The sequence below is a fragment of the Apaloderma vittatum genome, unplaced genomic scaffold (assembly GCF_000703405.1).
Source record: "Apaloderma vittatum isolate BGI_N311 unplaced genomic scaffold, ASM70340v1 scaffold15730, whole genome shotgun sequence".
NCBI classification, from domain to species: domain Eukaryota; kingdom Metazoa; phylum Chordata; class Aves; order Trogoniformes; family Trogonidae; genus Apaloderma; species Apaloderma vittatum.
The window spans coordinates 1-14,911 of NW_009695138.1; the positions used below are offsets into that span (position 1 = coordinate 1).

The 14,911-nt window shown below is 43.5% G+C and overlaps 1 protein-coding gene across 1 annotated transcript; it reads right to left on the minus strand.

The window, feature by feature from the left end:
- Positions 1-9,030: 9,030 nt before the first annotated feature.
- KCNJ8 (potassium inwardly-rectifying channel, subfamily J, member 8) lies at positions 9,031-14,192 on the minus strand. Its single transcript, XM_009870167.1, has 2 exons — positions 13,828-14,192; positions 9,031-10,159 (listed from the first exon to the last, which is right to left on the minus strand). Exons 1-2 carry the CDS (start codon positions 14,190-14,192, stop codon positions 9,259-9,261), a joined length of 1,266 nt encoding a protein of 421 aa, XP_009868469.1. The 3' UTR covers positions 9,031-9,258.
- Positions 14,193-14,911: the final 719 nt, after the last annotated feature.

Below are 14,911 nucleotides of genomic sequence, written 5' to 3' on the forward strand. Positions count from 1 at the left end.
AAAAATATGTATGTGTGTGGCCAGAGACTAAGCTTTAAATGAAGACTTTTGGCTGGAAAACCAAAGTAACAATAACCTGGATAATCCCTACCATCAAATCTGTCAGTGCAAACACTTACCTCTTTATACAAATTTAGAGATATATATAGATAGATATTTATATAAATACCAAGTTAAACAAGCTTTTCTCCTTTGATTTGGCAATGTACACAAGAAGAATTTAAGTCAAAGGAATTTACTGATGAACTAATAGTTCTGTGCTTGAAGTGGAATAGGGAAGAATGTGTTAATGTACACAGATGTATTATGTTGGAAAGACATTAAGGCGTTACCACTAATTGCTAACTGTGTGATTTGCAGTGAATTGTAAGCACTGTGCAAGGGGTGGCTACCTACCCAAGATGATCCTTCTATTTTGTGGACATCTCTAGCAGCCTCTCAGTGAGTAAGTGCTCAAATGTTGACATTTGAATTGAGAAAGGTACATTTGACTTAATCTACATGTTTCCATGCTAAATTACTATGCTTGTATGTGTTTGTGTGTGACTGCAATTTAAGCATCTCCATCAGTAAAGTTTCTGCCACTTCTCCTTTGAAGACTGTTCCACTGACTATTCAGTGCATCATGAGGAAATCTTTATTTTAGTCATCTTACCTTCTCATTTCTCTGGTTTTGTGCCTTTAGTAATTTATATGACTGGAGTACATGAGCCCTGGACCTTCTCCAAATCCCCCTGAAAGCAATGTACAGCCCTTTGCATTTTAGACGTAGGATTTTCCATTACTTATAAACATGAGTGGTTCTAAAATACTGTGATGAAATGTTTCAGGGGTTTGTGTATGATTTGGGTTGCGCTGTTTCCAAGTTTAATTAAATAGGGGTGAAACATTTTAAGAAACGAAGCAAAGAAAAAAGCAAACAAAAAAAATAAATAAAACAAACCAAAAACCAGAAGATGTCTTATTTTGCCTCAAGCCTTCATTGAGAGAAAGGGAACAAGTAAGGGTCGTGTGGCTCCACTGGTGGCAGCTGCTTTGTGACCTTACGTGGTCATCTTACTACTCCTGTTGAGAATGTCTTATGGGTGACATATGTAGGTTTTCTCTATCATGGTGGTCATAACTTAGGCTGTGACTGAACAAAGCACTCGAGCATTAACTTGAGTCCTGTGAAAGTTAACCCTGGCTTACAGACAGCAGGGGTGTAGATACACAATGTGCAATTGGATCAATGTTATTGTGCCCATGCCCTGGTCGGAGGAGGGCAACCTCTTATTCCACATTAATGCTTTTTCAGGGATTGTCTGGCCTCAGTGAAACTTTGTTATTCAAGCTATAAATAAACATAGTTTAATACTCTTATACACTCAGTGATGGAACAGCTAACCTTCAAAACAGAGCACAAGTTGAAGTGTGGTGCTGAGCTGGACCTCAGAATAGTCGTGCCCAACCATATGTTTTCTTGGTATCATTCCTCAAGATGTATCACAATAAACTGGATCATGGAAGGCTTTTTTTTTTTTTTTTACAAAAAAAACTCTGAAAAAGGACACACTTAAAAACCTTGCCTCAGTCACACAGTTTACTACAAACCTTCACAGAAACATGATGCAATATCATAAGCAATTTTGTTGTATTCAAACAGTTGATCAAAATGTAAATTTACTCTTTGTTCATTGCTTGTTACTTTTTGTATTTAACCAGAGTATCCGAATTGACATTTAAACAGATTATTGTGCCTGAAGGAAAAAAACCCGAAACTGATAATGACATACTCAAAACCAATATAAACTGAGGGATACTCACGTCTTTAAAATTAGGTTAAATTAAATATTTCAAGAAACACATTCAGAGTTCTATTCCATTTCCCATGTTGATGTATACAGTATAAAGGAATTGACTATGAGGAGACCTTTAGTCCAGAAATCTTGTTACTCTCTTAAACACAAAAGATTTAGAGAATATGGTGAGATTTTGCATATGAAAAAAATAGCACAATTTAATCTGATCGGGCAGGAACAGTATCTGTCTATAAAATAATTGAAGACACTAGACAAGGCTATATTTTTTATATATATTTTTGAAATGCTGTGACATACAAAGCTGCCCTCCCCTCAAGGGTATAGCAATTATCACTTGCTCTCATTCAAACTCAGCAGAGTTTCTTTTAGGGATGTTGCAATCCTTCGGTTTTGCTTTATGACCTGGTCTTGGCTGAATTTGAAAACTGTGACAGACAGCAGAAACAATTTCTTTTTGACGGACCAACCCAGATCACCCAGAATCAAAGACCTAACATCAAAAAATATACCCTAAAGGATAACGAGGCTGGACCATGGAAGGATGCAATTAATTTTCATGGCTGTTTTGGTTACAAAAGTAGCACTTGATGAAAACATTGACATTCCCTGGGTAAGGGAGAGAACAGAGTCCCAAACCATGACAGCCCTTTGCAGTCACTCCAGTGCCATTCTTCATCTTAATGGTCTTTGCAGTAGACCTCAGACCATAAACCCAAGAAATACAGTTTCACTTTGGTCCACACAGAACATGGCTTTTTCATCCTTGCTACGAAGCCAAAATTTAACAACAGTAAGAAGCAAAGTAAAGTCCTGTAATGATAAGATACCCTAATTTTTGCAAATTTGTCAGTAGTGTTTGGAGGATTGGTAATTAGCACTGGAATGCATATATCAAGATAAATCACCAGTTTGGGGATGCCTAACTCTGTTGTTTGTTTGAGGGTTTTTTGTGCCCCCCCCGCCATGTTTGTTTATTTCCTCATTGGGAACTTAGTTTAAGCTGTTAGAATCAAAGGAAACCTTTCTCTTGACCAGAAATTATTAACCCTCCCTATTCATAAATTCGAGTGCAGAGGGGACTGTTAGATCATCCCATCTGACCTCCTAAGCAGCACAGGCTCTTTCAATCTTTCACAACTTAAATGTTAAAACTATTGGTAGCATGGACAATGTTTTCCCTGAATGCATGGGTTTTGTCTTTCTTAGGTTGTAGTATATCTTGATGGTCTCAGTACATTCCCTTCACTGTTAACTGATAACTCATCTGTGGTCTGAAAGGAGAGTCCTTAGCCAGAAACCTACTGAATGCTTAGTATTTTTAAATATTTCTCTTATTCCAAGCCCCTTGGTCATGTATGCTGACTGTGAGTGCCTTAATCTCAGTGGCTATTTCTCTTGGACAGCGCTGATCTCATCTCTGCAGGCTAAATCTCTCTACACTCTCCAATAAGAGTATGTGGGAATGTATTTTATCTTTACTGTCCATTTATCACAAGAGAAATCTTTTTTTTTTTTAAGTTCAAAGAATTCTTAAAGGGAAGTAGGAAACATAATTCAGAGAGATAGGTCTGAGAAACATTATTAATACGCTAGGGGTATTAGAAATTCTTGCCTATCAGCTTAGAGTAGTCTGGATGTGATGTAAACACATATATATGGAAGACACATTTTAATATAAGCAATGGGGGAAGAAAAGTTAACTCTCACTCAGCTATGCAAGCAACCCAGACCAGGAAATCAGGTTTAGAGAAGTGGGAATTTACTCCATAATTTTGTATTGCACTGCTATCCATCACACACGGCAAGTGTCCTACATCAGCTTAACATGGGGAATGATACTCACCTGTGAAGGACACTGTCCAAAGCACCTGGGGAACCACAAAACTTCCCAGTCTGCTCCCGAGGACAAGTCACCAACCTAGGGCACTGACACGAGGGCACTTGCTGCCTCCAGCCTCAACCTCGCACCCATGAGACCCAGCATTGCTCCCCATAGAATCCGGTGAGATAGCTGCTGGAGCCAGCCACCATCCAGCTCACCACGAGTCCCCAGCGTCATGTTTGGTGCCTGCAAGCATCTGGAGACCAGGCTGATGCACACTTGCAGGATGCCATGCTGGGGCTACAAATCTCTTTTGCTAATAGGAGCACAGCACAAAACCAGAGTCTAGCAGGACGTGATTTACTGCTTCATGGTGCCTTCCAAACCCCTGCCAGTGTTTTCAAAATATCAGGCTCTGCAGAGAATGTAATTTGTCAAAAATAATGAAAGCTTTATTTCTTTCATCATATAATATCTAATGTTTTTTTCTCCAAAGTTCCTTTCTGGTCTTGGACTAACTACTTCTTCAGCTTGCAGCAAAAAGTATTTGCTAGCACCAATCACTGGAGAGCTTGGAAACTGGTTTCACAAAATGTCCTCAATTTTACTTTCTGGAGGAAGAAAAGGTATGCAGAATTAGCAAGGTTTTTTCAGTCAGCAAGTATGGTGCCTACATAACACTTTCTAGATGGAAAAGCAAAAGCATACTACTTTATGTAATATAGATAAAGGCGTATGCTTTTGTGAAATATATTCAAGCTGGCTGTGAGGTAAGTCGAGTCCTATGCCTCTGAAATGACCCAATGGACTACAATAAAGCATGGTGTTAGGGTAAAGGCCTATTGTATGTGTGAGTTATTAAATAAATCTCAATATACTTCTGGTTCTCTTCCTCTACAATATCTTGTTCATCCCTGAAATTTTGGGTTAACCCTTCTGTGAATGGAGCCAAGCAATTGTATTTGCAAGGGCACACTGCTGTGGTGCAACATATGCCTACAGAGGCGGTAAATGTTTTACAAAGCCACAGTGGTGACACGGATGTTATGGAGAGGTTCAAAGAGTGACTTGCAACAGGCTTTCGAGGGGGTTGGTACACAGAGCAAGATGCAGCTAGATGCACTAGAGGGTGCCCAAGAGGGGTACTTTACAGGTGCAGGAGTGTCATGGCCCTCATGGAAGGCTAGTGGACACCCAAGCAGCTGTGGAGGCCAGACAGGGTGCCCCAGAACACTCAGAATACACTCAGTTAATGCTCATTGAGTCATGATCCCACATCCATCAGCTTTTAATGCTTAGGTACCTATCCTGCTTGTACTTCCAGCAGCCCTAGTCCAACCTAGGTTTGAAGAACAACCCTATTGCCTTGCCTGTGGCACAGATCACCCCTGCAGCCTTGCTCAGCCAGGTTACCTTCTCCAGCAGGCAGCTGCAAAACCCACATCAAGCCCTGTCTAGTTTGGCAGCACTCTCCTCCAAGCCACAGGCACTGAGGGGTCCTCCCTGGAACCAGATTTCTTGGGCTCTGGGCAGCACTCAGTCATAGAGTCATAGAATTTTTACATTGGAAAAGAGCTTCAAGATCATTGAGCCCAACCGTCAATCTAGCAATGCCAGGTCCACCACTAAACCAGGTCCCTGAGCACCACATCCGCACATCTTTTAAATACCTCCAGGGACAGTAACACAATCACTTCCATGTCAAGCCTGTTCCAATGCTTGACAACCCTTTTGGTGGAGAATTTTTTTCCTAATATTCAATCTAAACCTCCCCTGGCGCTACTTGTGGTCATCTCCTCTTGTATTATTGTTTTTTTCATTTGAGAACAGACCTGCCCCCACCTCACTATGACCTCCTTTCAGGTAATTGTAGCAAGTGATAAGGTCTCCCCTTAGCCTCCTTTCCTCCAGACTAAACAACCTCAGTTCCCTCAGCTACTCCTCAAAAGACTTGTTCTCAGACCCCTCACCAGTTTCATTGCTCTTCTTTGGACACTCTCCAGCACCTCAGTGTCCTTCTTGTAGTGAGGGGTCTGAAACTGAGCATAGTACTTGAGGTGTGGCCTCACCAGTGCTGAGTACACAGTGCCACAATCAGATCAGTAACTGTACATTGCACATCTTGACAAAGCTTGGCTGAAGCCAGAGGTCTCCACTGGCTGACTTCATGGTGCGGTTTCATGGCATCCCTCTGGGCAGGAGGAATGGAAGAGCCCTTGTGTTTGCTGTCTGTCAGCCTTCCTGCAGAGACCTGATCTACCTGCCCTGCTTGGGAAGCGCCCGTGCCAGCATCCTGCCTCTGTCTCTGGCTTGCACCAGATGTTTCAAAAGAAGTGCAAGAAACTCTGAAGGTGACAGCTACAGAATAATCTGCCAACAGGGAAAGTTTCTTCCAAATCCTCTTACTCAGAGGTTGGCTTTATATCCTCTGTAAGCACTGTCTGTGTTTGTTTGCTCTCTATGTCCCCACCACAGTAACTCTGAATCTTCTGTGTGTCCAAGAAGAAGACAAACGATCTCACTGCCATTTTATGTTTAAAATAGGTAAATTCTTTAAGTTAAGGCTAGAAAGAAAAGAACACAGTGCAGATATTACTCCTCTCCTGGAAGGACTTAATAATCACTTTTCTACTCTTAGGAAACAGTTTTGCTCCCCAGCAACATCTGCCTGGTAGATTGTTCAAAGAGCCAAAGCATATTAAACGCACACAATAAGTGATGTCAAACAACGCAGTTCTGGTTACATCATGTTACAGGGGGATGGGAATGATAGGAACAAAAGTAATCATGAAGGGAAAAGAGTCAGATGATATTTCTATATCATTGATTCTCATTTTCTATTTTATTCTATGATTCTAAGATTATCAATGAGAGAGATGGACAGTTAAATGCCAGCACGAGCTTTCAGCAGTATTCGGCAGAAATCTGAACTGTCATTCTGTGAGGGACGGCAGCTGGACTGCTGGTAACCTGGCATTGGTTGAAGACATTGACCTTGACAAATTCCCAGTGTACCCTTAAGATGGGAAGTTGTGTGTACTGAGTTTGGACACGTTTGCGGAACTTTCTCCCTCAACATCCAGTGGGATGAGCCCAGCCAGAAGCTGCTAATTGTTACCCAATTAGAATGTGAAAAACAAGTGTTTGACCTATAAGCAAAGGCCACGCTACCTTCTTCTAGTACCTTCGACTGTGTATAAAAGGCACACCCTTTCTGTAATAAAGGAGCCATTTTTGAGCCATTCTAATACCATTCAGTTGTGTCGTGTCCGTCTCTACAACGACATCATTCTTAGCTTGGCAGTGTACTTTCAACATTTCAGGTTTAAAATAAAGCCCCTTTCACCTGATAAAGTTGCCAGGGAGAATAAATAATTAAACACATTGAACTGTGGTGCTGCCAGCTTATTCCTTCTTTGCAGACATGATGCTGCAAAGCTGCATCTGAAACCTGTCCTTCAGTGAGGAACGCAACTTCCAGCCCCAAAACCTCTCCACAGCCAGCTGGGTGGCTTATCCCAACTGCTTCTGCTGTCAGCCTCTTCCAGGGCTTCAGAATTTGCTCAAGAAAGAGGCTTTGCATGAAGGGATTTTCTGCAAGGAGCAGGAGCATGGCCCCTATGGACAAGACGTTCATGACACAAAGGTCTGCCTTGTGTATCTGCTCAGCATCCTTGCATATGACTAAAGTGTCTTAGTGTTATCTCAAAATACCAATACGCCAATAATAGCCTTATGGGAAAGAGAGTACATTAAGTGTAAAACAGAGAAAGAGACAAAGGTGAAATAAAATTGGAAGGAAGAATGTACTTAAGGAGAAAATGATAAAATGATTGTGGGTAAAAAAAAAATCTCTGTTGAAATGGTGAGAGGGTATTGCGATAATATAATAGTGTTACTTTAAAGGACTGTGGAAAAGCCTTGCATATGAGAACTAAGAATATAGAAGAATAAGTGGGGAGATAAAAGGAAAAAAAGAGAAAGAAAAAGGGAAAAATCAGAGACGGAAGAAATCATTATTGTCACTTTTTTATTTTGTAGAAAATTTGCTTTTGTACAGCATCTGACAACCATATATCAAACAGACAGCCTCAAAGAAATTCACAGCCCTGGAAATGGAGACCAGAGACAAATTGCTTATGTGTTGCTCTGACTCTTCTTGGAAACTACAGATGTTCATTGTTTGGACACGCCATGGACAGATTAATATCTCCAGATGTTCACCATCCATCCTTCCAGAACGTTAATGGGCAGGCCAGGGAATGAATGCTTTTAGCAGAAACTTCAGTTTCTGCTACAGCTTCAGATAAAGAACTTTGGCAGAGTTTATGTTCTAGAGAGCACCTGCTCCAAATGTAGGGATCCTACACTACAGAGCAATGCCCCTCCATGCCACCACCCAACACCCCACAAAGCCTGCAAGACATCCATGCGAGTGCTGATGAAAAGCTGCTTACCACCAATTCTCAATGCCATATTATAATAAAACACAGGTGAGACACTGCTGAAAAATAACAATTCAGCAGCAGCACCCAAGTTCCCCTGAAAATTATTCAGACAGTTTAAAGCCAACTATATTTAATATTATTGGCATGGTTCTCTCTCATTCCCATTAATGAACTCCCACTTGCAAGAAGTAACCTTCTGCTGAAGCAAATAGACTTAATCCTACAAAAAATACTGTAAATGAAGGAAGTACACTTGGTGCCTTCACTGTGTGAATCTATAAGAGAAGACAGAAGGATTTGGTCTTCTACCTATATAAAGAGGATGTTAGAAGCATGTGCTTTTTTCAGCTTGAATAATTTCAGTGAAATGGATGCTTAGGTGGCAGCCAGGAGGACTTGAGTTTCTCAGCTTGGGCTACTGCTACATTACAGATGCATGCTGTCCTTCAGCAGAGTTACTCACCCTGAGAAGGAGCCATGCTCTGCAAGAAACCATGCCATTTTGATATTTTTTCTGCTGGTGCTGCCCAGAGTGGCATCAGTTTTCCTGTGGGATGGCCAGGTCACTTCAGCCAAGCTGAATTTACTTTCAAAATGCCTTTGCCATAAACCAATGGAAAGAAAGGTCAGGAAAATTGAAGGCAAAATACTGGCTCTTCTCCAATGAAATCACCAAAGAATTTTGCTACTCCTTCCAAGAGAACAAGGAATTCTCCCCCAAAAAGATTGATATCCAAATACCCTGCACAAAATCTGTGGGAGCTCTTGTATGCAGCAGTTTTGAAAAATCACTCACTTCTGCCTGCAGGTGCGTAACCCACTTACACAGGAAAAAATTATATTTTGTGACAGTCAACAAAAGAAGATAAGAAAGAAACCCTTGATAGGAAAAAGACAATCAAAAAAATTAGCATGCCATTAAACCAAGTATAAATACACATTATCTTACACGAGTGAACTGTGTTCTCTTTAGTGTACGTGCCATTTTTTATTAATTCATACACTAAGTGCTAAAGTGTTTCCTAATGCCATTAGGTGGTGCTTTCAGTAAGTAATAGAATAAATAGTTCTTGCACGGTTCTCTTCTGCATCCTCTTCTCATTTTCTCAAGTGAAAGAAAATTTAAACAAAACATCACAGGTGCCTCCTTCTTCTGAAGCCCACTGACCTTGCACAAGGCCGTGTATCACGTTTCTGAGGCACTCTGGCTCCCCTCGGGCGTGATAAACTGCACTTTGGGCACAATGAGGGAGGGATTGGTTCTTCTCATGGAGTTGCTCCTCCGAATGGAGTTGTTTCTCCTCATGGAGTTGCGTTTCCGCAGGGAGTTTTGGTGGGACAGCTCGCTTTTCTGCAGGGTCTGGATGAGAATGGACGGCTTCTCGTCAAGCTCTCGAGCGCTGCAGCGCGGCGCTGCCACTTTGACGGTGTTACCGAACTTGGAGTAGTCGACCGCATACACGCCTTCCTCTTCGGTGACGATGGGCACAAAGCGGTGACCCCACAGGATCTCCTCTGCTATGTAGGAGGTCCTTGCCTGCGTCGTGATGCCAGTGGTTTCTACGACTCCTTCAAGTATCACAATGAGCTCCAGGTCCTGGAGCGCCAGGTCAGCAGCGGAGATATCGTAAAGAGGACTCCGCTTGTCTATGACGTGACAAATGATTAAGGGAGCCACGAGGAAGATATTGTTGCTTTCAATGGGGTTATCCACAGGGATATCTACTTGGTGAATGGGTATGACTTCTCCTTCAGGGGTTGTAGTCTTCCTCACAACCTGGATCCTCACTGAGGCGCTAATGATCATGCTCTTCCTCAGGTCTCCCACTCGAAACATGAAGCACAGTTTGCCGTTTCGGACTGCAATGACTGCCTGCCGGCTGAAAATCAAGGTCTCAGCCCGCCTGTGAGCTTGGGCAGTTTTCATGAATATGCAGCCCAGCATGACAGCATTGATGATCAGACCCACAATGTTCTGCAAGATCAAGACTGTGATGGCCAAGGGACATTCCTCTGTCATCATCCTGCCCCCAAAACCAATGGTCACCTGAACTTCAATGGAGAAGAGGAAAGCAGAGGTGAAAGACCTGGAGAAGAAGATTGCACAAAGGTAACTCTAAGGACATCGCACACAGACTGAGAAGCTATTAACATATGCTTTCTAGAAACAAATTCAAGGACCTGTTTGCACAGTCATGGTACACTTAGGCCTTCTTTTAACACCATCAAAAGCATTGCTTGCTCAGTGACTCTGGTTTTGTATGATTGGTGCAGTATCTGATGGTGACAGGGAAGACTTCAGAGCCTGAGCTCCTAAAAGACTGTAACATTAGGTGACCCCCTCAGAAGCTCACTAGATCCTCTGTTCAGAAACACATGCTGCCCACTGTGTTAGTCGACAGAGCTGTAACACCTAGGTTTTCCACCTTCTCCAACCCATACAGCTCTTGGTGGAAGGTGGTGGTTTTGGCAACAGCGAGCAATCGGCTAGCACGCTGAGATTCTTTCGCCAGCTTGTACAGGGAAAGGAAAGGGGGAAAATTGCAGCATTTCTCTCACACTACCCAAGTAGTGACCCTCTAGGAGTATTTCCTGGAGGGAAAGGGGATACTCCCAGTTTGATGATACTTCCCGAACCCTGGCTTGCCTTATGACTGAGCCTGCAGGATCAGGCTGCAGAGAGAGACTAGTAGCCTCCATGGTCCCCTCTGTACCTCCCAGCAGGAGGACAATGCTGTGACCCAGGGTTTGGGTTTAGCTCACTGCCATGGCAAGACTAGCTGGAAAATTTCAACACAGAAGGGGGTTGTAGAAGTGTGGGTTAAGTTAAACATCTCTAATATGCTGTAGGGGTGGGAGTCAGAGGACACCATCCACAAACTTTCCAAAATACATTATTTATTAGTAGTCCAAAATGTCATAGCCCCTATATATAGCAGGGTCTTTAATTTATCAAAGTCTCTCATATTTAAAATCGGTGCCTTGGGGTTCATCCAGTAGAGTTGCACCACATGAATTACTGTAATAGTCACTCTTTCAGCATAGGGCGATCCACTAACATCTCAAGTGTCTGCATGCTCAGCAATGGCAAATATGTCCTGTCCATGAAAATGGTTCTAAACTGTTCACTGGGTTTGATTTGCTTTTCAATTAATCTGCTTTTATTTTTTTTTTCCCTAGCCATATTTTCAGTGAACTTAGGTTGTGAAGAGATGTTAAAATAGCATAGGAAATTCTGTGTAGAATGAGGAAGTTCATCTTTCAGAAAATCTGCCAGTTTCCACAGAGATATCTTTGAAAGAAATTTGTCCTTTTTACTTTTTCTTTTCTATTTTTTAAATCTTTGGTATATTCTCTTGTCTTGAGGGGTTTATTTTTGTATTTCACTTTCAAGAAATCAGGGATGAAGTTGTTAATTAATAGAATGCATGGAATGATTTCTTACATTCAAGAATATTTAGTTACATGTGGAATGAAACTTCTGGTTTAAACTTAATTCAACTTAATTCAATTTAAAGCTCTGTGGATTAAATATCCTGGTTTCGTTTAACAGTACTCCTTCTTAAAAAAAAGAAAAAAGATGATCCACCTTTTTACAGTGGAAGTAACTGAAGCGGCAAGTTTGTACAGCATTCTGACCATGAGAAGAGGGAGTCAAATCACACTATTCCCAGGTCCTTCCCCTTAGAGCAGTGTAACAGTTTTCCTCTTTGGATAATGTTTGCTTTTTGTAGCAAAGAACTGCGAGACTTAGAAACTTCTGCAGTACTTTGAAAAACTTAAATGCTGTGCAAGCTCCAGGCACTGGTTAAAATTTCCAGAACCAGGTTTCCTGTAAATCTGTAATGACATCTACCCAGGAAAGCTCTCCTGAAATATCTGCGGCCCTGAATCTCAGGAAAGCAGGTTAAAAAATACGTGCTACTATTTTGGCATGCATATCACAGCAATATTAAATATATTTTGTATTCAATAATTCACCATTCTTAAAAAGGTTAGCAATCATATCGCTACTTCATGGCTTTGTCCAAAGCAGTAGCCAGATTTAACAAGATGAAGTATTTCATTATAAAGGGAAAAGATTTTCCATGGCTTGGACATGGATGCTTGGGCAGCTGTTGGCTGAACCCACCCCAGGTACTTGCATGAGGGAGCGACACGTGCTGTTTGCCAGTGGGCAAAGTTATCACTGATATATTTGCTCTGCTGTTTCACGCCCCACCAGGTTGCCCTCGCAGCCATCCTGGATTTGTCTCCGACCTGGGGCTGCAGCAGCCAGGGATACAAGGAGGGAGTAAAGCCGTGGGTCCACTTCATCCCAGCAGCACAAACCCCTCAGCAGATGGTCCAGGCTCTGCAGGGTGGCCCAGGAGCCCCGTCGGGTGGGCCAAGCAAGGAGGCTGCCAACAAGTGTAGGTGTGTCACCCCCCACACCTGGGTGACCCTGAGGAACTAGTGGGGGGTACCTACTCGCTCATTCAGGTTGGACAAACCCCACGAATCTCAGAAACGCCAGGGGGGGCACCCTAGCGGGCACAAGCTAGGTCATGATGTCTCATTTCAGAGGTGACTGCTTGTGGCCAGTTATTGGAAAAGAAATTACAGCAAAACCCCCTGCTTCAACTCCCCAACCTAATGAAGGTTAGTCTGGAAAAAAAACATATTTATTTTAGCCTGGAAAATCTCCATTAGGCAAAAAACTGTCAAAATAAAGGAAAAGTGAAATGTCTTCTCCCTTGTGAGCCTGATACAATGTCCCTTCAAACATGGTGTGATGCCTCAAAACTATATGCAGAAGCAAGGAGAACAGTGTGGATACTCTGACATCTCAGTGGATCCTGCAGCTCCCTGCCTCCCTCACCATCCCCTCACAGCACTGCGATGTGTAAAGGCAGATGATCTCGGGCAGTCTAGTGGTATTGAATCAGGATTTTTCTGCTTAAAAACATAGTGCTATAAAAAGAGATTTTACTGATGAGACGGCAAAGAGATCTTATTGCTTACCCCACCTCCAATTAACAAATACTCTTCTATTCCATGCATGTATGTCTCAGTTTATCAGTGCCTTGAAAACTGTCGTGACTTTGGGGATGGAGAATAAAATACTTTAACAGGTGACATTTAATTGACCGTCCCTTAAGCTTTCACTGTCTGACACATCATGCACGCTCTGGAAACTGTTCCTCTGTCAAACTCCTGGCCTATGGCTTCATCAAGGTATTTGGAAGCATTCCATATTTAGCCCTCTCATGACAGTCATCGCAAAAGACATCTAATTTTGCAACACTCTTCTTGCTAGCCCTGGCCAACATCCATGGCCAGGACCCTGCCTGACACCCATGGCTGGTACCCTGCCTCTCAGGGCGGTTCCCTCTCGCTGGTGCAGTGAGGGGCTCTTGCCACACTGGGGATGCTCCCGCTGCTTTAGACAACGTTACAATACATATAACACATACCCACTCTTGTAGCAGGCTCTTATCTCGACAGGCAAGGTATGTTACCCACAGAGTGTGGAGACACATTAAAAGCAGCAGGTCTCCCTCTCTTTCAGATCCTGTAAGGAATCAAAGAAATCTACAGTACAGTATATTCCAAGCCCAGAAGGCTTGCTGAATTTACGCAAACTAGAGGAAATCACTGCACTTTTCAACTGTCTCAACCAAACATGACCAACCAAAAGCTGCATTTTAGGCATCGGCAGGACAGCAGGCAGCTCTGTTTCCCCCCTCACTTGATCCCACCGACCTTACTTTACCTGACACACGTTACGCATGGTGTCCACTTTGTGCTGTTCGTAGTGCCTTCTGTGCTTGGGTCCATGTCACCATGGGCAAAAGCCACCAGCCACCACATCATGGCGAAGAGCAGCCAGCTGCACAGGAAGGACATAGTAAAGATGACCAGTGTGTGACGCCACTTCAGGTCCACCAAGGTGGTGAAAATGTCTTGCAGGAATCGCCCCTGCTCGCGGATGTTCTTGTGTGCCAGGTTGCATGCCCCATTCTTGGCGATGAAGCGGGCTTTGCGTGGTCGGTCTCGGATGCGCGGCTTGCGCAGGTTCTCGGCAGCGATGCGTGCCAACACATACTCTTCAGGGATGATACTCTTCCGAGCCAACATCTCCTGCCACCATAGTCCGCTCAGCAAGATGAGAAATTGCGGGTGTTCCCTCTAGCACGTCTCCACAGGGCTCACTCCACCCTGCAAAAAGAGAGAACCTGGTCAGATGTGTCACCTATGCACTAGAGCAAGAAGCCCCAGTTAGGGACTCCCCTACCAACAACCTTCACATTAAATGTCCTTGTATGACCACCTGTTCCACAATGCCCTCTCTCTTTCAGATCATCACTTTTGCAGGAGCAATTAGTATCAGCTTGTAACAGAAGCCGAAGATGCTCTTTTGACACTCCTCGCAGGAGGGCAGGCTGCAGAACAGGCTTGCAAACTTGGTGTAAAGTAACATGACGTACTACAGGTCGGTTCCTCGGGCTGTCTCTCCGGGAGACAGCAGCGCCCAGGTGTGTACCACAGCACGGAGCACTAAGTTATTCGCATCCTCCAGGACCCGAAGACTGAGGCTTCTCTCGTTCGAACCCAGGCGAGTCTGCAGAGAGACCGTGGAGACTCATGTCCTAGGGCTGCAGCCCCGCAGTGCAGCCCGGAGCCCTGCCCAGAGCCGCCGTCCAGTCCCCCGAAAGCATCACAAGAAGGAGTTGACTCCACGGACTCCACGGAGCAGGCGGTCGCGTTTCCCCCCTCGCAGCTCTCTCCTTCCTTTCCGGGACGAGTCGGGGTGAAACCCTCCCTTTATTCCCAAGCTTCGTTCCCAAACGGGGGAC

Bases quoted from the DNA above. Each gene is read 5' to 3' on its own strand.
- KCNJ8 (XM_009870167.1), bottom strand. From the start codon at position 14,192: ATGTTGGCTCGGAAGAGTATCATCCCTGAAGAGTATGTGTTGGCACGC. The intron at 10,160-13,827 runs GTAAAGTAAGGT...CTTCTTCTCCAG, and splicing joins CCATGCGTAACGTGTGTCAG to GTCTTTCACCTCTGCTTTCC.